The 22,970-nt window shown below is 37.5% G+C and overlaps 1 protein-coding gene across 1 annotated transcript; it reads left to right on the top strand.

Annotated features, from left to right (window-relative positions):
- The first annotated feature begins 3,861 nt into the window (after positions 1 to 3,861).
- Positions 3,862 to 22,889, top strand: LOC140167321 (carboxypeptidase B-like). The gene is made up of 8 exons (XM_072190647.1): positions 3,862 to 4,065; positions 5,000 to 5,098; positions 6,399 to 6,497; positions 8,324 to 8,425; positions 11,817 to 11,907; positions 13,747 to 14,042; positions 17,068 to 17,152; positions 22,565 to 22,889. The coding sequence occupies exons 1-8, from the start codon at positions 3,898 to 3,900 to the stop codon at positions 22,750 to 22,752; spliced, it is 1,128 nt and encodes a 375-aa protein (XP_072046748.1). The 5' UTR covers positions 3,862 to 3,897; the 3' UTR covers positions 22,753 to 22,889.
- Positions 22,890 to 22,970: the final 81 nt, after the last annotated feature.

The following is a 22,970-nucleotide window of genomic DNA, read 5'->3' as shown; positions in this document are numbered from 1 at the left end:
TTGATGTCGTTTTATGAGGCAGAGAATTTTATTTCAATTTTATATAGCCTACGCCAATATATTTTTTTAATTGAGCGAGAATGGCGATAGAAAAAACGTTGAAAATTCCATGTATAAATTTCATTAGACCCAACCAATGATAACTGTTTCGTTTTTATGGTAATCTAATCTTTTATTTCCTGAAATAAAATTAGGGGTCTATAATGTGGATTCATTGTGTAATTGATGAAAACATCGACGTGTATAAAAGAAGCTACAAGAAAAATGGTAGGCCACGCCACATTGATAATCTATGCTTTTAGTATACGGCGAGTTCGTAGCGCACGTGTGAATCAAAATCGATTATACTATTGTGCGTGTATAGACCTTTTTCTGATGACGTCACCTAATCGATATTGGGGTCTCAGATCAGATGTAAACAAACAACACGTGCGTTTCCCACATGCCCACAGTGTGAAAACACCAAATACTGCGTATTTTTTCCTCTGTTTTGTCATCTTTCACAATAACTTCCATAAAATAATTTTTTATATACTGGTTACCTTTGTTTCAGATTGTTTTGATACCACAAAATACAAAAGATACGGAAAACCGCCATGCTATTTGAAAATTAATCTTTGTTTTGTTTCACATTTTTGTTTACTTTTTACACCATGGCGAACTAAATGCGTACTGCGAGCTGGCAATTCCGCGCAGGACGCCTAGCGTGGCGCAAAGTTGATGGCGCGCGTCGGCGCGGTATTTGCGTTTGGGTGCTGATGACTCGAATGCTGGACCCCAATATCGATTGATTGGTGACGTCTGAGAAAAAGGTCTATAGCCTCATTCCTATATTTCTGTATATAAAACACGCAGTTATCAACAATTGAGCGCTATTAATACACATTAATGTTTTTAAACAAATAAAATTCCAAAATATGGTACGTTTTCTGTATTGCTTGTCACACGTGGTATGTTGAAGTAATGAAGTTGCGATTATATTTTTAAATTTTCATCATGACACCATCAAGCCTTGATAGCTGAGCGGTCTAAGGCGCTGGTGTCGGACTGACGGGGTTTCGGACTGGGGTCTACACAGAGAGCTATACAAGGTTTGAGAAGTGTTCTTAGTCAATTTTGGGGTGCTGATTCGGAATCTATGATTTTTAGGAATAAATTCAGTACAAACAGAATTATTAGCTCTAAATCATAAGTGCTTTATATAAATGACAAGAAGTAATGCTCTTTAGCTGTAAGTTTAGAGGGCTTGTCACAGTTCCCTCAGACCCGTAGTACGCAGGATGTTTTTGGAGGTGCTGATTTTGAGAAAGTGCACTTTTTTCAGGGGGAGGGGGGGTGATATAGTGAAAAGTGGAATTTTCACCTTTTTTGACCAAAAAGAGCGTAATATTTTGGTACTTTGTGTATACTTGTGCAAATTTGGGGGTGAATGTGTGGTCGCACCCCTCCCCCACTCCCCCATGTACAGGCCTGAGTTCCCAAGGTCCAAAGAGGTAAAATTTTCACTTTCATGGCTGCTTTGTTATGATTCTTGTAATTCCTTGTTGATATTCCTTAAATCAATTAAAAAGTGACAGACAAACAACCCAACTTTTAATGTTAATTATGCATATTCAAAATAATGCGAGCACTGCTAGTAAAATTTGATAATTTTAAACAACAAATTTATAAATAATTCTAAAAATGTAACACATGCTTTAGGTTTTACAACTTGTGTATTTTTGTTTGAATCATACATGTATACTGACCACATGTTGGAATACTTGTGTGTGTTTAGAAAAATAAAGTGACTATAAATAAGAATACAATTTAACATGTATCTATGTGTTTGTTTTCATGGTGACTGGTGTAAGGGCTGATCAATATTAGACAAGTTAATTGTTGAGCTTTTTTAATGGCAAGGGGTGAAACAAGAAAAAAAAAAAACAAATTGATAAGGAAAACAATTTTAAGCAAAATATGTCAATGTTTTTGAGCTGAAAACAATGACAAAATTGATAAATTTTCTCAATAGACCCATTTAATACTAAATTTCTATTCAATTCATTTACACCTCTAGGCGCCTGAACTTGTCAGGGGTGGTGCAATAAATAGTACCCCCGGGGCCGGGGTGGTGAATTATAGGGGGGACGCAAAGATTTTTTGGCATGTCAAAGGGGGGAGCATTTTTTGGTAGCTCGAAAGGGCGGGTCAAGTAATTTTGGGCAGGTCGAAGGGTGGGGGGGGGGGTGGGGAGCAAGCAATTTTTGGCACATATATTTTGGGTAACGTTTCTATATTACACCCTAAAAGGTGTAGGAAAACGTTAGGAACGTGTTCAAATATGCAAAATTTCTTTTCAATCGCATTATATGATAAGACTTTTTAAGTCCAACTTGTAATTTTGTAAGAAATTTGGACAAAAGTTTTGGCCAAATCTAACACAAATTGTCTTAGTTTTTACAACTTACAACCATAAGCAATTTGAGAAACATTTTGGCTGCAGTGATGCAAAGTTGGTCTATTTTCCAAAAGAAATTAAGAAAATTTTGAAAACAAAATGACCCATCCATAGGCCTATATACCGAAATTCCCCATGCGGAAATACACCAAAAATATTGCAGTTCCCCATGCGGAACTGCACATCCCGACCTGCATCACCGCATGCGGAAATGTTGGGATAGGCCTATGTAGTTCCTCATGCGGAAGTGCGTGACGGAATGTGTAGTTTCGCCTGCTGATGTGTGCAGTATAATAGTACTGCATGCGGTAGGGGCCTACTGCACATATAACGGTCGGTTGTAATACCTGGTTTGAGACCTTGACGTATTTTTGAGACCATAACGTGTTTTTGAGACCATAACGTGTTTTTGAGACCATAATGTGTTTTTGAGACCATAACGTGTTTTTGAGACCATAACGTGTTTTGAGACCATAACGTGTTTTTGAGACCATAACGTGTTTTTGAGACCATAACGTGTTTTTGAGACCATAACGTGTTTTTGAGACCATAACGTGTTTTTGAGACCTTTTTCTGTTTTTTGAGACCTTTCTCTGTTTTTGAGACCTTTCTCTGTTTTGAGATCTTTCTGTTTTTGAGACCTTTCTCTGTATTTGAGACCTTTCTCTGTTTTTGAGACCTTTCTCTGTTTTTGAGACCTTTCTCTTTTTTTGTACTATTGAGACCTTGTTGTGTGTTTGTTTCTGAGACCTTTCTCTGTTTTTGAGACCTTTCTCTGTATTTGATACCTTTCTCTGTATTTGAGACCTTTCTCTGTATTTGAGACCTCTCTGTTTTTGAGACCTTTCTCTGTTTTGAGACCTTTCTCTGTAGTTGAGACCTTTCTCTGTTTTTGAGACCTTATTATACTATTGAGACATTGTTGTGTGTTTGTTTCTGAGACCTTTCTCTGTTTTTGAGACCGTATTGTGCTATTGAGACATTACTGTGTGTTTATTTCTGAAACCTTTGTGTGTTTTTGAGACCTTATTGTACTTTTGAGACCCTTGTGTAGTTTTGAGACCCTTTTGGCCCTCACGGCCGCCCATAGTTAAACCTCATCTGTGGACAGAGTGAAAACGGGTACATTTCTTTAAAATAGCATTTTTTAATAGTATACCTTCAACAGCTGTGAGCCAACTGAAATAATTGCTATGGTTTATTAAAGCTAAAAAGGTTTCTTAACATACCAATATATATATATTTGATCGATTTCTCAGAAATAAGAGAAACAGAGGACACAATGTGGATTTTGTTTCATTTTGTAATGCCCTATATAGACAAAAACTGTTTATGGCACCGCCTTACATGACGTCAAATTAAAATCGTATATGCATTTTTTTTGTCTTCTTATCTTTATGATATTATAGATTGACTTTTGGAAGGGTCCAACCTTTGTAAACAAACCGGTTGATATCATGGTATCTTCGGGTTTAAAAGATGACGTTGTTCGTTCTCTTTGGCGAGGTGGGGTTCGTGAGCTAAAGACTTTTATTGAAGATGTCCAGGCCCAGATTGATGCAACGGCAAGCCCAACAATCAGAAGCGGTATTTTTGATTATAACGTGTATAACACTATCGACAGGGTAAGTATTCGCTTTAGCCCTCGTCTTAATGATGTATTATTTTGGTTACACGTCCATTTTGATTACATGGATTTCTATAGCAACCATCTATATCCCCCTTTGCCCCCCCCAGTAGTGCGCCATTGATGTTCAATTTAAAAAAAAACGTAATGATTAAGTGTGCGCTACACACAGGCACAACGCCTAGACGTTGATTCACAAGCCTCAGTTCACTGCACCGTACAGGTCGCTGACCACTCTAGTACGACTATAATAAACTATTTAACAACAACTCACGGACTTTGCTGCTTAGAAGCGCATATCCCAGACATTCTACAATTGACCTTCGCAGCCAGGATCAGCTCAGTGAGACAATTAAGTTCCTTGTCCAGGAGAATTTCAAGCTAACACATTTTTCCTTGAGAGCGTACTGACCGACCACAAGGGTTCGAACCCGCAACCTGTTGCACCATAGTCGAGGGCCTTATTGATTGAAATAACTTGACTGCATATATGTTCATATAAAGTTGGTCAATTTTTCTTAACACTCTGAACAAATTCATCAGGATCGTTCATAAATTACTGGTAAGCATATGTTCTCAGTACAGATCCAAATAAGTAAAATTAGGTACTCACTAGAAATATTTCGATTCCTATCAGGAATCTTGTTCACTCTGGTTTGGTGAGTGGTGGTGTTTCTAGTTGTTATCGGCAATCTTTGTGACTGATCTTGATGACGTCACATGGGTGGATTGCCGATAACAATCTGGACAACTAGAAACACCACCACTCACCAAACCAGAGTGAACAAGATTCCTGATAGGAATCGAAATATTCTAATGAGTACCTAATTGGATCTGTACTGAGAACATTTGCTTACCAGTCACATAGTCCGTCTTATTTCTCAAAAATCCAACTTCTTCAAGTTCTCCAATAATATTCATTATATACTTAGATTAACCAATGGGTTACCGAAACGGCCACAGCATACGCCACAGCAACTGAAGGGGTTCTGGGTACTTCCTATGAAGGCAGGCCTATAAAGTATATCAAGGTATGTATAATCTATTATATATAGCCCAGTCAAATAAAGAAAAACACTGGCTTAACCCAGTACCGATTGCAACAGAATGTATTTAATCACCATTGATCAGAAATGCATATTGAAATAACACATCATAAGTTCCCGAAAATCCAAGCAGTGGAAGAGTTCCTAATATGCATAAATCCAAAATGGGCGCTTATGAAGGGGTGAAATTTCATTTGGCTATATCTTGTTAATATCATACCAATGTGTTGCTCTTATCATGAGGATGCAGAAAAAGTATAGTTTGACTTGTCTCCGGCATACAGTTCTTGAGTTATAGGCAAAAATGTCAAAGGTATCATTTTGGGGGCACTCGCATGCGCTACAATTTAAAAATGCTCACATTTAAATTCAACTGCATGTTCTCAAACTGTTCCTTTTGCAAAAATAAATTAAACTGAGAAAAGTTATGTTGATTTGGATGTTTGAATGCATAGGTAACACCAAAAAATAGGTCAAGGTCAACAGTGCTTAATGGACTTTTGATCATGTTACCAAACCACCTGAAATAAATAATTAAACTTATTTTTAATGCTTTTGCAAGTGGATCAATCGGGTCCATTTTGATCAAAATCAGAGACTTTTTAAATTTGTGTCCCCTGTGGAATTCATATTTTGACATTTGATCTTTTCTCCTGTAACTCAAGAACTGTATATCAGAGAAAGGTCAGACTATGTCTTTAGGCACATTAGGCACTGTTCCACTATTTGGGTTTTCCGGGACTATTGATATGTTTTTGGGTCAGCTTTTGGGAGATGAACGCATGTGAAATGGATTTGCAATTAGTGGTGGGTGATTTCGTAATTTAAATAGACTAGATAAATTAGATATTGCGATTTTCCAATCCACCAAAAAGCAAATGCAGTAGCCTGTCTGCATATTTAAAATTTGAAGTCATCATGCGGAATAGGTATAATGAAGCATGTTCTTTCCAATGAGTAAAACTGTTTTTTCCTCAAAAGCAGCTTTAAAATATGTATGATTTTCAAACCCCCCCCCCAATAAAATTAATGTATTATGCCTTTATGAACATCAAAGCACTTTAGTATGAAGTGCACGGGCTTTCGTATGTCATTCAAGGCATTAAGAACAAAAGCTTAAATCTTAATTTATTGTATTCTTATGCATGTTTACTGTACATCATGACATAAAAGATAACATTTATCTTGGTTTGTTACATATATTTTATTTTCAATGTTACATTTTACATTTCATCATAATAATTAATATGTATTGAAAAAATGTGATAATTATTAATCTGCGTAGATTTCAAGTGGTGGATCGAAGAAGGCTGTGGTGATGCACGGAGGCATTCATGCGCGTGAATGGCTGTCGCCAGCAACTGTCATGTACCTGGCGAAATATGTAAGTAGACGAGTCTGATGTTACTATTTCAAGGAGCGTACGTGTTGGCCATACGCTTCAACAGAACAAACTCATAGGTTTTATGATATTTCTCAAAATATCAAGAGCTATCTTAAGAACCACGGAACTTTGAAGAGCAGGATGATCCAAGATCTCTCGAAAATTTGGTGGATCAACTCCAATCACTGGAAAGTGACTTGGAGGAAATTATTGTCAACCTTGAAACAGCTGGTTTGATTGTCCGATCTAGAATTAAGTGGGTTGAGCAAGGTGAGAAAAGTTCCAGGTATTTTTGCAACTTAGAGCAAAGGGTTTCTGAAAAGAAAGTTATTCGTAGTCTTACCTTAGATAATGGTACTCTTCAAACGGATCCTGATGAGATTCTTAAGGAACTCCAGTCATTTTTAGTACCCTTTACTCTTCCAATTTTACTGCTGAATACAAACAAGCCTGTACTTCCTTTTTGGATCAGCTGGATATCCCACTCCTTTCTGAGCAGTATAAAGAGGCTTTGAATAGGCCTATTGCAAAGGCTGAATTGCTGGTGACTTTGAAATCTATGCATCACAATATTAAAACCCCTGGTTTTGATGGCCTTCCTGTAGAATTTTACATTGTATTTTTTCATGATATTGCTGATTTATTAATAGCATCTTTGAATTTTTCTTTTGAGAATGGTATATTATCTCCATCCTAAAGAAATGGTGTTATTACTCTGCTTCCAAAAAAAAGATCGCAATCCTGATTTTGTTAAAAATTATCGCCCTATTTCCTTGTTAACTACCGACTACAAACTCATTGTAAAAACAATGGCAAATCGGCTTAAAGTTGTTCTTGGTGGTCTTTTTCATGAAGATCAAAATGGATTTATGAAGGGTCGTAATATAGGTTGTAATATTCATACCATTATTGATTTGATTGAGTATGCAGACAATATGAACATTCCCGGGTCAATCGTCTTGTTAGATATAGAAAAGGCATTTGATAGTGTTGAACATGACTTTCTTCTTGAAGTTTTAACTAGGTTCAATCTTGGTGATAATTTTATTCAATGGGTTAAAACTTTTTTATAATGGTAAGAAAAGTTATGTTATCAACAATGGATCTATCAATTGCCCTATTAATATGTCTCGTGGAATTTTCCAGGGCTGCCCTATTTCACCATTCTTGTTTCTCTTTGCCATAGAAATTCTTGCAATTGCAATCCGCAGTAAAGATGACATCAGAGGAATTTGAGTGGGCAATGTGGAAAAAAGATAAATTTGCTGGCAGATGATACCACTTGTTTTTTATATGGGGATTTGGGATCTTTTGAGGCCCTTTTCCAAACTCTTGATACATATGCCCTTTTATTGTTTTATTTGTTTTAGTCAATATACTGCTCCTATAGGTGATTTTGTGTAATTAGCATTTCAAAAGATATCTATTTCTTTGTCTTCAAGAAGTCAAACATATTGTCGAGTATATTGATAATAATCGTATGGCACTACATATCGTAGGCCTATATGGATTCTCTCTTTCTCTTTCCCTTCTCTGACCCTCTTTTTCCCTCTCTCTCCTTCCTTTCTCTTTTTCCCTGCACTAGGGGGGCAAGTAGACACTTTTGCCAGGCTTGTTGATAATAATCGTATGGTATTGCATATCGTATGGATTCCCCTATCTCTCTTTCCCTCCTCTCCCCCTCTTTTCCCCTCTCTCTCTCTCTTTTCCTTGCGCTATTGGGCGGGGGCCCAAATAGGCAATTGCCCCCCCCCCGGCAGCTACGCCACTGCTAGTCATCATCATCATCATCATTATTATATTTATTAACCATCTTATTCTCACAGCTCGTAGAAGGAGATGTTCTCGCAACTGATTTATTGACCAAGTTTGACTTCTACATCATCCCTGTGTTGAACGTAGATGGTTATGCATACTCAATGACCAATGTAAGAAATTTCTTCGGTTAAGTGCATTTAAGGGATCTGGAATGAGCGTTTTGAGCGTTTCGACAGTATTTTTTGTGGGACATGAGAGCACATCAGACATATCGAATTGCATTCTGAATATGAAGAATGTCTTTCTGATATCAAATTATTTTCAATTTTTTTAAATTCACGATATAATACAAATTCTATGACAAATGATTAAAATTTGATATTTTTCACATTTTTGATATATAACAGTCCTCGAAGTAAATTTTATAAATCCAATGATGTTTTCTTAAAGTGTATGTAGCTGGGAGGAAAAGCCGACGATCAATTGAAAATTTTGACCTTTCTTATTGAAGATATGGATTTTTTTCCCAAAAAGACCTAATATTTTTGGTGTTTTGGGAAAAAATTCATATCTTCAATACGAAAGGTCAACATTTTCAATTGATCGTCGGCTTTTCATCCCACCTACATACACTTTAAGAATAAATCATCATATTTATAAAGTTTACTTCGAGAACTGTTAAATATCAAAAATATCAATTTTTAATCATTTGCCATAAAATGTGTATTACATTGCGAAAATCAAAATTATTTGATATCAGAAGGACATTCTTCGTATTCAGAATGCAATTCGATATGTCTGATGTGCTCTAATGTCCCACAATAAATACTGTCCAAACGTTCATACCCCAGCCCTTAAATGAAACAGAAATTCAAACCTAACAAGAATTGTCTTTAAAAAAAGACAAAGTTCGCAGACCAGGTGTACAGGTTGTATCAAAATGATCGGTACCCACATATGTCCAAATGCAACGTAGGATCCGCATAATTTGTTGATTAATGTCATAAACAGTTATATATACAATAGATTCAAGGTCTGGTCATTTTAAGCGGATCCAATATTGCATCTGGAAAAAATAGGCTTTTCAATAATTATTCTACTCGGAAAGGTGAATTTTCCGATATTTTTGTTTGGTACATTAGTACAGGGCGCTATTGAGTGATTTTTGAGTTAGCATCTAGTTTTCCTTGGCATCCTTACGCATCAAAGGATAAAACTAGAATTGGTTCAATTTTTCGCGTCTGGTTCCACGGGACCTGACGCTATATAGTGTTGGAATTGCCACGGGACTGCCCAGTGCCACATTTCTAGATTATATTTTATAATTTAAAACTATTTTTTCTCTAAAACCCAACGCTATAACACCATTCACTTTCTCAACAGAGTAATAAAATCTCTACATGTGGTATCCCTGCTTTTTCTGCTTACAAGAACCATGACGTCACACATATACCAGGGATATCCCTGCATAAACTGGCTATGATTTGACCCATCGTGATTAAACTAGGATTATACCATTTTGTCACAGGGGATTGCTTTAAAAATCTATTAACTCTTAATAAATGGAGAAAGATTGAGAGTTTTCAGTTAAATACATTTAATTAAGTAATTAATTAATTAATTAATTAATTATCATCCAAGGTCAAATGTCATCAATCAGAGGTCATCCAGGGTCAAAGGTCATATTGGGTCATTGGTGTCAAAAAGTATCTATAAAATTAGAGAAAACACCTGTCGCTGCTCCACCGGCATATTACATTTCTTACAACATGTTTGTGGCAACTATCTAATAAATTGAGCTGACTATTCAAACAGTATACAATCAGTTAGACAATACAATTTGCACATTTCACTAAAGTCTTTTTTTATAATTGTTCAGAAATAACTTAAGTACATCTTGTATCTCTAATACCACTATAATTGTCAAGATGTCAAAACTTTCTTATCATTTTTATATTTAATTACCACCAACTACATTTATTTGTATATGTCGACTAATAAAACACGCCATGAGAGTACATAATTATACTAGTATTTGATTCCTGATAAGTCTGTTTCCATGCCCACAACGCACCCAATCGCCTCTCTGGACCAGACGCATCCCTTTTTAAAGGGTTTTTTATTTATCTATGCCCCTATACTTCCCACGAGGGGTCGAGGGTCATAATGGGGGCCAAAAGTTAATATCGGTTCTATCTTGCTGTAATACCTCAAATTGTTCCTCTCATTACTAGGAATAAAAAAACAGTCAATTGTGATATTGCACTAGGGTGCTTATTTAAGGAGTAAATAAGGTCAATGTCAAATATTTCATGCAGATAAATTTTCAAAATGCACCGATTCAATCAAAATTTGTTTTAAATTACTCCTGTCGGCAAACCAAATAGGGAAATAATTTATTTGAGAAATGTATAACCTCAGAATCGGATGAAATTATGGGTCAAATATTATGCTTGTACATATTTCTGTTGGACTCTGACTGCATGAACTCTAAACGGGGACATGACAATACAAAATGCACTGACTTAAATTGTAAATTAAGTAAATGTTGATTCTTATGAAAATTCTTATGTTAAGGGGAGTAATCTGAGACCAGTTTCGATGAAATCGGACCATTTTTTAATTTTGTTTTTTGTGTATGAAATTTTTGACATTGGATCTATTCAACCTTATAACTCCTGAACTAAGCACCATAGAAAATATGACAATTGACTCTTTTATTCCCTGCGATGAGAGGAACAATTTGCGATACATTACAATATGATGGAACTATTTTTAAGTTTTGCCCCCACTTTGAACTCCGACCCCTCGTGGGAACCACAGGGTGGAATATAAAAAAATGGAACCAATCAAATTCTTATCATTTCAGGTTTAAGGATGCAAAAAAACATTGGTTCCACTAATGTAGGAATATAAAATCCCAAACCCAAAGCGCCCTGTACTACATGGTTTAAATCCATATACACTGCTCCATTGATGAATTTTTATTTCATTATATGAATCAATAATATTATTGAAAAATAACACTTTGGTGTTTTGCAAAAGTTCATTCTACAAATCATATACTTTGAAACTTGCTTAATTTATTGTTGTTAATGAGTTATGTACGTTTTACAAAAGTGTTGTTGTTTCAGCCCTCTTTACAACATAACTCAAGAACCACAGGACCTACAAAAGTATATCTGTGATTATTTGAATTCTTCTACACGCTCGCTATGAATTGAGCAATGCACATTTTGCTAAAGCTCACTACCATTCGCAAGATGCTGTGAACTACATTTTTTGTTGCTGCTTCGACCAACAATACATCGTATTACCTTAAATTGAGGTTACTTTCATGGGTCTGTACAGTAGTCCTACTAGGACACAGAAAACAAATTGAGGTAACATCCTACATGTGCGCTCAACCTATATTTTCTGCCTTTCACGAACATGTGAAAGCCGGGTAACCCGTCTAGCATTTGTAACATGAAGTTGATTTGTAACATTGTGCTTGTTGATGATTTTATGCACATATGTGTTATTTTAACAAACAAAGATATGTCTGTTTGTTAAATATAGGACCGACTGTGGCGTAAGACGCGTTCTCTTAATACTGGCACTAGCTGTGTAGGAACAGACCCAAACAGGAACTTTGACATCGATTGGGGAGGTAAATAATAGCAACATAGGCAAACTATATTTGTTTTCGGAACCCGGGGGGCCACTTGTATTTCAAGGTGGACACCATGCTCGTGTAAAAAAAACAAGTAAAAAGGGTTGTTTTTCAGCATTGGGCAAGTACAGCGCTGTACCTGTTTAGGGTGTCAAAAACGCCAAAAATCAGGAAAAAGGGTATACTTTTCCAAGCAAAATACTTGCTTAGGCCTTTTTAGGGTACCAAAGTTTAATGGTAAAATAAAAAAGGGTGAAATAGGCTATGTTTGGCTTCTATCAGAACAAATCGTAGGGTAAAACATTAAGAAACATCAAACTACTTATATTAAACAAGAACCTGAACCTGAATTTTTACTTTCTTAGCGTTAAAAAAATGGCAAAATACTTGTTTAGGGTATGTTTTGCATGCGCTGAGTAATACTCGTTTAGGGTGCGTTTCGAGAGTCCATACATGAGCATGGTGTCCATCACGTAATGTAAGTGGCCCCCCGGGTTTCGGAACCACATGACACTCTTACTCTTAGGAAGACAACGGTGTACTGTAGTCTGCTTTCAACAGTTTTCGTCAGTGTCGTAGCTGCCCTCTCTGTCATGGGGGCAAGATCCATCATGGGTGCCGGGTGGGGCACTAACAAAACGAATTGCCAATATGCCTTTAATCCGGCAATCCACCCATCCACTACTACTGCTGCAGCTGCTGCTGCTGCTGCTGCTGCTGCTGCTGCTGCTGCTACTACTACTACTACTACTACTACTACTACTACTACTACTACTACTACTACTACTACTACTACTACTACTACTACTACTACTACTACTACTACTACTACTACTAGTACTACTACTACTAGTAGTAGTACTACTACTACTACTACTACTACTACTACTACTACTACTACTACTACTACTACTACTACTACTACTACCACTACTACTACCACCACTACCTACCACCACCACTTCTTCTTCTTCTTCTTCTTCTTCTTCTTCTTCTTCTTCTTCTTCTTCTTCTTCTTCTTCTTCTTCTTCTTCTTCTTCTTCTTCTTCTTCTTCTTCTTCTTCTTCTTCTTCTTCTTCTTCTTCTTCTTCTTCTTCTTCTTCTTTCTTCTTCTTCGGATTCTTCTTCTTCGGATTCTTCTTCTTCGGATTCGGATTCTTCTTCGGATTCGGATTCTTCTTCGGATTCTTCTTCGGATTCTTCGGACCGACAACCCTCAAGCCTCTGCACACTTCATACATTTTGCTGACAACTGTGCCCAAGACATACCTTATACATATTTGTCAACATTCAGGGCCGAAGCTCAAAATAGGGACATTCCCAATTAGGCAGCTATACTCTGCAAACACAAAACGTTTTCGACAAAAGGTTAGAAAGGGTTGCCAGAAGAAGTTTACATTTTGGGTTATATAAAGGGTGGAAAACGTTTTCATAACGTTCAAAAACATCTTTTCAAAATTTACTGCAAACAATTCTAACATGATGTTATTTAAGTGTTGAGAAAATATTTGGCAACAAATATTTTACAATAACATTTTCCATGCACGTTTTAATGACCGTAATATAAACCCGACCTTTTTTGTTATTAAAACGTTTATAGAACAAAAAACAAGAACCAAAACCCAAAATATAACCCGTTTAAAATGTATGTGTTTTCTGAGTAGTTCTTTGTCCAGGGGAAATTTAAGCTATCGCAATTTTTAAGAGAATTATTTCCAACCCCCGGGTTCCAACCTCACCTCACCTCTCACACCGGAGTCCGATGCACTATCAACTGCGCTAACTTGACTGCTTGATTGAATGTTCTAAATATTTACATTTACACTTTTGCATTAGATCTAGCTGGCTCAAGCAGTAACCCGTGTAGCCAAACGTACCATGGTTCCGGCCCATTTTCTGAGGTTGAAATCGCAGCACTCCGTGATTTTGTGATCAGTCTTGACGGCGGAACGAACAATGAGCACGGTGGAAATGTGGCTATGTACATCGACTATCATACCTACAGCCAACTTTGGCTGTACCCGTTTGGTTATAAACGATGGAGAAAACAAAGAAAGGGTCGTGCCAAACCAAGTAACCCCGGCGGCGGCGGCGGTGGCGGTGGTGGGGGCCTTTCCGATGAACAATTGCTGGTAATTTCTTTAACTTTCTTTGCGTTTAGGTTTTCACGGCCCCTTTTCTGTTCTTATTCGGGCTGTTAACGCACCTCCTTACACCCCCTTCCTATCGTGTGGACTGGCCAATGGTTAGTGAAGTGTAGAGGCTGTAAGATAAGGGTCAGGTTAAGGGTAATATATAGGTGATGCTATTTCAACAAATGGAAGGGTATATGTTTTAATACATAAACAGCAAAAGCGTATCTCCAATATTTCACTTGATTACGATTTTGCGCAGGGCCGTCGCCATGGGGGGTGCGACACCCCCCTGGCGATCCCAAAAAGGAGAAAGAGAGAGAAAGGAAGAGAAGGGAGAGAGAAGGGGAAGAGAAAGAGAGGGAGAGGAGAGAGGAAGAGAGAGGGAGGGGGAAGAGAGAGAGAGAGAGAGAGAGAGAGAGAGATGAGATAAAAACTACAAAAAGTTCGTAATATAGGGCCTATTGGGCTGGTTGGGCAGCTATATTGGGCCTACAATGATGTTGGCCAGGAGCGTTGAGGTGATGCAGACAAAGAACTAATAATTTTGCAAAATCGGCAAGATATGTGCGTATCCCATCACCTCCACACGATCCCCTCATCAGCATAGGCGTAGATCCCTGGGCATGGGGGATACATCCCTTAAATATATTGCTTGGGCCCAATGTTGACGCCTGTATGTGGGTTTCTGACCAAATTAACCATATTTGGCCATGTTAGTCACAAATGTGTCAATTTTTGCGCGAATTTTCCCACTTTTGCACCATATTTCACCAGTTAAGCTTCAATATGGCACATCCCGTTGGATGGGTACAGGGCGTTAGTCCGACACGCTGCTAGTCCGACACTCCGCTAGTCCGACACGCCGCTAGTCCAAATCTAAAATACACTCTGCCAGTCCGACGCGCCTCTACTCCGAAAATGAAAAACTCTGCGCTAGTCCGAAACTGAAAACCACTGCGCTAGTCCGAATCTGAAATACACTGCACCAGTCCGACACGCCGCTAGTCCAAACCTACAATATCAACCTACAATATACTCTGCCAGTCCGACACGGCGCTAGTCCGAAAATGAAAAACACTGCGCCAGTCCGAAATGGAAAACCGCTGTCCTAGTCCGAATCTGGAAAACACTCCTCCGACACAGCGCTAGTCCAAATCTTAAAAAAAAACCACTCTGCCAGTCCGAAATTGAAAACCACTGCGCTAGTCCGAATTTGCAAAACATGGCGCTATTCCGAATCTGAATTTAGGAAACACTGCGCTAGTCCGATATTCGGACTAGCGCCGTGTTTTTCAGATTCGGACTAGCGCAGTTTCGGACTGACGAAGTGTTTTCCAGACTCGGACTAGCGCAGTGTATTTCGAATTCGGACTATAGGGGCGTGTCGGACTGTTAAAGTGTTTTCAGATTCGGACTAGCGGTGTGTCGGACTGTTGCAGTGGTGTTCAAATTTGCCAAAGGCATCCATGGGTTTTATCTTATTTTGTAGCCTATCTGAAAATTTTACTTTGCATAATTCTTGCATATATAATTAGAAAATAAGGCCTACCTGACAACATTGCAAAACAAAAATAAAAGAAAGTTGTTGCCAACTTCTTGGTAGACTATGCCATAATCGATTTTTGATAAATAAAACATGTCATTAATCATGATGAAAGGATTCAGTTGAACTCGAAATTATACTGATATTTATTACATCAAAATACTAGTATAAAATTGTTATGAAAAAGTTCATATAATTATATTAGTGACAGTAAAAGTAAAGTATACGTAGGCTTATATTATTGAATGCAACATATCATGATGTCATAATTATATTGGCACTTCAATACTGAACAATTCTGATTTTAGAATCTACCAGTTTATTAATCGCGAAAGTCCGGGTTAAAAATCGACTATGGACATTGCATTTTAAACGGGACTTTGATTGGGCAAAGTCCCTAACACACCCCCCACACACACTGTCAATCATACTTGTTTATCAATCTAATTTAACCGCACGCACAAAGCTTGGAAGTACAAGCATGGTACAAGACGCGACGCGCTCATGCACTGGGGGTTTAATGTTCCCGCCAACACAAAGGCCGCATAGTTGTGTACCATGTAGTTATTAATGGTAATGGCAGGTGCCCGGAGGATTTAAACCATAACGAGATATGGGCGACCAATAACCAGCTCCATTTAAAGATGCATTACATCATGGCCAATTTTAGTAGGCCAGAAATCCGACAATCTCATCCATAGACAGCCGTGTTAAGCATGCAAACCGCAATCCAAAGTCAGTAGTCCACTTGGGAAGCTAACAAACAGAGGGGGTACGGTGACTGAAAAGATCAGTTGTAAAAATCTATCAATTGTGCACAAATTAATTTAATCAGAGTTTTAAGCTTAAATTCAATAACCAGAGTATGCACAATGGACAGATGGACTACGGAGTAGTCTTACTTCTTGGTTTTTAGCTTTGAAATAACAAATTTTCGCAAAAGGTATATTCGGCATGACACGGTACCAGAAAAAAAAAACCTCGACACCCCCCCGAGAAAATGGTCTAGCGACGGCCCTGATTTTGCGTTTGCGAGCTATATGCATATCTACATGCCAATGTCAGTAAGTTACGACTATATTTATAAATACGCATTTATAAATACGCACGTAACCACGTCCGCGCTGCCATAACAGCTTGTAGCCAGTAAGTCTCGAATTGACCTTGTACATAGCGGCTGGTCTTCCTGTACATTCGAATGCAAAGGCAGTACACAACGCGAGACTGTACGGCAAAATTCATGAAATTCCCCCATTCAACCTTATCAATAACATAATAATTCTATCAAATGCTTTAAACTTATTTTTGTCAACAAAAAAACTGGGGGCCGTTAAACTTGCCAATTTCTACGACAATGTGCACCAACAACGAACACGCGCGGCAGCTCTGAGATTTCTTGTTATTTCTTGCCCTATTTGTGTGACTTGCATTGTAGGCCTATATAATATCATAATTCGTCATCGTGATTCTCTAATATAGGAAGCCGGTGCAGCAGCTGCAGTGAATGCATTGGAAGACGTACATTTTACGGAATACGAGTTGGGGGATATTTTCACCACCATCTGTAAGTCGATCAATTTCTTTCGTTGTTAACAGTTAGCTTAGGCGATTACAAATACTCGATTAAACTAATAATCGTCACGTGAAATACACAGGCGCTAACATGACAGCGTTTAGACAGTGCACATCCAGAAATGTACCTTCAGCACAGTGGGTTGCCGACCTGTATTATGAATAGAAAGGTGATATTAGCATGCCCAGATTTTGCAGCAAAATTTAATGTTATTGTAGGGGTTTCCGTCGATAACTTTTTAAAATTTTGTTCTTGATAACAGTAAAAACATTATTCAGAATTTCCCAATAATAATAATAATAATAATAATAATAATAATAATAATAATAATTGGCTACTTTGATGATATTTGTCTGAACAATTCATATCCGTGTATGTACAGTGTTCCTGAGGCCTGTTATGGCGGCACCCATGGGTCACGTGCGATTATTTGAATCAATTAATTTTAATCACCAAAGCTTACTTGTTAACATAGTGCAGTTTTTAAATTTCGCAGTGCAATATTCACGAGTAGAGAAGTCGCACAAGTCAATCTACATTTGAAAGCGTGATTTAGTTTTGGAAATAGCATAGGCTTATTTCGCTGTGAAAAAACTATAGACCATCGAAATATTTCCACCGATATAACACAAGAATACCATGAGAATATCGGGGAGAATATACACTTGAGTGATATATGAAGAGCTTAGTTTCAAAACCCCTTACATCCACTTCAGAAATTTTGAGAAAACATTAATAAATCATCAAAAATATCATTGATATAAGGGGGTCTGCAACAAAAGCAGTTTTTGGCGGGATGCCTGGGTAGGATGAGCATCCCGCCAAAAACTGCTTTTGTTACAAACCCTCTTATATCAGTGATTTTGTAGATGATTTTTTTTATGTTTTCTCAAAATTGCTCCAGTGGATGCAGTAAGGGGTTTGGAAACTAAGCTCTTCATACAATATTATCATGATTATACACTTCTATTTATATGTATATCGCATGCATATGATCGATATAATAGAAAGCTATATGACTTCCAATATCTAGGCTGCAAAATTTACATTTTTCTATTTATAGCCCTCGGGGTAGGAGCGGCCACGATACGCCACTGATTGTCATGCAATACGCGGATATAGGGTTTCTCTACCCAAAATCAATTTGTGCTGAAATTCCTCCCTTTCTTCCAGCCGTATACACACAGGTTAATCAATCCCCTTTGATATGCAATTCGAATATTACATTGTAGGTAGAAATTTTGGCACAAATTGACTTCCGGTAGAGAAACGTAAATCATACAATCAGGCCTTGCCGTCTAGATTTTAAAGGCGAGTTGTTAATCACTCGCTAGCATGATGCTATTGTCTGTCCAATTAACTTAGACACCCAGTTTTTGTTACTTATTTGAAAAAATATCCACTTTCAAAGAAAGTCATGAAAGAAAAGTGTTAACATTCGCTGAGACCTAACGGGATTTTTGTGTTTCCAAAGCATTGAGTGAGAGTTTGCCAGAAATTCTATTGAAATTGGAAGGTTTTTCTCAACACTTTAAAAATAATCAGGTAGAAGTTGGGTACCACTATTTTGGAAGGTCTTATTATACAGATTTGTAGGTATTGTGATTTTGGATAGTGAATGGATGAATAGTAAATTAATTATACTCCTCACCAAAAACATTTTATAAAAATTAAAAATATAATTCAGTTCATAAAATGCAGACAGTGTTTCTAATTGGCATATTTATTCTTAGTGTATTAACTCAGTGATCCTAGCTGTCCCTCAACCAATTACAACAATTCGGCACAGTATTTGAATCTTGTTCTGTGCATGCTTAAATTAGTACGAGGAACCCATACCGTAGTAGCTCTGCACAACGGTATGGGATGAAGTGTATACAAAAAGCTAGTGCAACGTTGCACTAAAAAATACAAGGCTCCTGTAGCTTAAATAGTTGCATGTTTGTCATAATATTAATTACACGGCTTCTTGTACTTCTTGTCTAAACTCTTATGCTTGTTTTGTAATTAATACCCCATTATTTATCCAGAATAAATAAAAAATCATTAACACATGATCCACATCGGCGCACCAAAACTGAGATGGCACTTCAGTGCAAACTTAGATAGGGCAGCACCAATACGAAAATGTCATACCGATAAATGATGTGTCTGTTTTGCCCGTTATTTAAGTTTGTGTTGCGAACTATGCTTAAATTGGCTTGGCCCAATTCCAAGAAAATACAAATTGTATGCCCTATGAATGTTCTGATGTTATTGGTGAGGAGTATAATTCACAATACACTCCAGACGCATAGTAACTTGCCCTATCATTTGTTATAATCAGAGAAGATGTAAAGAAAGGAGATAGATCCAGCTATCCTCAAACAAAATATGTGTGTTGCCGCTCATTCAAAAGCAATCACGCTATTTAGGTTTAACAATAAAATACAACAAAAGGGTTCGAACCCATGACGGGTGTGATACACAAGTTGCTGCTTACTAGTTTTAGGGAAAGGTCAGTGTCTGTATACCATCAATACTATGCATACCATGCATGCAGATCCTAACATCCAGTTTATTTCAAATAAAATATGACCGAAGTTCCATGGCAAATAATAATTTTGCACGCTTGGTTACGCTTTCAACCTCTACGATTTATGATACAGCCTATTTTCAATTATCAAAATACCTTTATTAGGTTTGCAGGAAATGACAGGAAAATACATAAAACAATAAAATATAGATGATCAAAAATCATCCCTTTTCTAACAAAATCCTAAAACACTCTCCTAAATAATTAATATATGTTCCAAAATGGGCGGATTTTTTGAAATCTTTACAAAACTACATTTCTTAATATAGTATCCACGTGTGGCATCCCTTCAGAGCAACATCGGGTACTTAACACACACGTGTCATACTTTCAAGGGATTCTCTATAGAAACATTGGATATGGTTTCAATTCTGGAGTGAAAATTAATCAACCGTAGTCGGCAACACACATCACATCAAAGGCTACTTTCAAGTAGATGTGTAACTACTTGAGAATAAAGGACTATGAATAGGTGCGACAGGATTACCTACGGGATTATCTCAAGGATATAATTCCGTTCTCCCTCCTTCTTTTTCAACTTTCCTGGTTATAATGCACCAACTGACATCTTTTGAGTTATAGAGGTTGTGCATGAAATTATTGATTGGCTCCAAACAAAGGATTTGAACCGGTGTCCTTCACCGAAATCATGGCACAGTGCAGTCCATTCAATCAAATATTGTCATCAACCTATTTAATCGTAGTGTATTTGTTATGCGTGTGAGACGACCTCTCGCGGTAGATTGCAAACATGCTTTTGTTGAATGCATTTGAGTAGACCGCCATTATTGTGAATTAGTAAAAGGATCAAAGAAAAAAGGGTGGCATCACTGATCAATATGCATGATTACAATGTTCAAACACCCCTTACTGTAAATAGATTATCCCATCGAAAGTTTCAAGTCATTAGAAATATTCGGCTGGACCCAGATATCTTGCTGTAAATCGGTCAAAATTGAATAAAAGGAGACAAGGAAGAATATTTTTTTCATCGCTTTACTAATAATTTCTGTTAGGTCTGACCGTGTTTAGCAACTTTTCTTTCATGACTTTTTGCCAAAGTAAAAACTGTTCGAAATATATCATATAAAAACCGGGTGTCTAAGTTATTTGGACAGACATAGGCGAGTGGTCGATTTTTTTCACAAATACCATTTGTTTAGTTATAATCAAGTTAAGTAGAGATTTGGTCTTGAAACGGTATTTATGAACTTGTGTTGAAATGCGCGCGAAGCGCGCTAAAATTTGTGACTTTCTCCGCTTGAAGAGGCACAGAAACGATTAAATGGTGAATTGGCTGATTCAATTGCTGATTTTGGGAGATTCGCAGCGAGTGATAATTAGTGTCTATGGCGAGGGGAAAATCGCTCGCTAGAAATCGAGTTTGGGCGAGCGGTGGCGAGCGAGAGTGATCGCTCGCCTCAAACGGCAAGGCCTGACAATACTCGGGCGCGTATACAGAAATCCAGCAACCGGGGGCACGTATTTCTTGGTAAGCTAAGAAAGGATTATGAAATATGTAAATATATGACCAGCTCCAACAAAACCCGGAACAAGTCGCCAGGCATGTTTATGAGTTATAGGCCTTTAAAAATGACATTCCCATAAAAAAAAAATCAAATATGGAACTCCTAATGTCATGGTACTTAACCTTGGAAGTAAGCTAGCAAATACTTGAAAGTACTTATTAAGATATGATTATTTAATCAATAATTGACAGTTGAACTATTCAATCCTGTGTAAAGCAGGAAACTTAATTAGCCCAATTACTCAGAATAGCAATTTCACGAAAATGTAAAGGTATCATTTACAAAATTATCCATATCTTGAAAAGTATTGATGCTGTGTATATAATGTTGGTATCATTTTAAAGCTTATTGTCCCGTGCTTACATTTTTATGCAAATTATGAAATGTCAAAAATACGACTTGTTCATGGTTTTGTCAGAACGGGGGTTGTAACATATGTCCGCTGAACGGCCATCACGTCGCACTTGCGCGACGCAGGATGGTGTCTGAGGGGGATATGCCCCCTCATTAGTTTAAAACTCATTTCATACACTCTTAGAACCACATAGCCAAGCAGAAAAGTCGTTAGAAAAATACACGGAGTGCATTAATATTGTACAATTGCACGGGATCGCACTCCGCGTAATACGCGCAATCCTTTTGCACGCGTTCCCATCGCGTAGAATTGATTCATTTTTCTTGCGGGTTGATGCATTTATAAATTAATTATTTGCTCGTATTTTCCAACGTTTTTAGTGACAATGTTGTTATAAAAATAGCAAAAATCACGGCCTTTTTTTCTCGTGTATGAAATAGGTTAATAAATGCGTATTACTTGTTGCTCGAGAAATGGTACCAAAATAATGCACCTGTGCCGAGATGTTGATGCGTCTAATGCACCCCCCCCCTTCGGGGCTCGTGCATTAGACACATCAACATCTCAGTACGCGTGCATTATTTTGTACAATTTCACTCTCAACAAGTGATACGCATTTATTAACCTATAATTGGTGCACCCATTTGGACACTAGACCTATATTATTGGGTATAATTTTAGTTGATGGGTTTTTTTTTCGCTATTGTATAAATTATTGCTCATAAAGTGTCTGGGTGAAACCGGAGACCATGTTTTCGCACACAGTCTCGGCCTCAATAAACTCCAGATTCTGGCCAAATGTGCTGAACTGGTTTTCTGTAAATGTAACATACTTTCACCTTTCCCACCTTTCCTTGCTTAAAATCTCTAGACATTAACAACAGAATGTCACCCATCCATCTGGGCGGGGTCATCTGAACATAAGTTTCTTTCTTCTATTTTAGATCAAGTCAGTGGTGACAGTGCTGATTATATGTATGATGTACAGAATGTCAAATTCGCTTACGGTACAGAAGGGCGTGACACAGGCAGTTATGGATTCATTGCGCCAGAAGATGAAATTCAGCCTAGCGGTGAGGAAAACTGGGCTGCTCTGCAGGCTATTTGCAACTATGTTTTTGATAACATTTAATTAACTCATCGGAAGTAACTTTTAAGACAGATAGGTAGACAAGATAAACGAGAGAGAAAGGCAGAACAGAAAGGGGACAATGAGTATAATAAATACTACATGTATTATGTTATATTTGTATATTATATTGGGTATATATTATAAAAAAATGTCCAAAGTTCATACGGGGGGGGGATGGGCGATTTGCGAAAAAAAAATGGTGAACAACTGTCAAAATC

The sequence above is a fragment of the Amphiura filiformis genome, chromosome 13 (assembly GCF_039555335.1).
Source record: "Amphiura filiformis chromosome 13, Afil_fr2py, whole genome shotgun sequence".
Lineage (NCBI taxonomy): Eukaryota > Metazoa > Echinodermata > Ophiuroidea > Amphilepidida > Amphiuridae > Amphiura > Amphiura filiformis.
This window is presented reverse-complemented; position numbering and strand designations above follow the sequence as displayed.

Coding starts and splice junctions, on each gene's coding strand:
- LOC140167321 (XM_072190647.1), top strand. CDS start 3,898: ATGGTATCTTCGGGTTTAAAAGATGACGTTGTTCGTTCTCTTTGGCGA. Junction 4,066..4,999: donor TGTATAACACTATCGACAGG/GTAAGTATTCGC, acceptor TTATATACTTAG/ATTAACCAATGGGTTACCGA. Junction 11,908..13,746: donor CTTTGACATCGATTGGGGAG/GTAAATAATAGC, acceptor CTTTTGCATTAG/ATCTAGCTGGCTCAAGCAGT.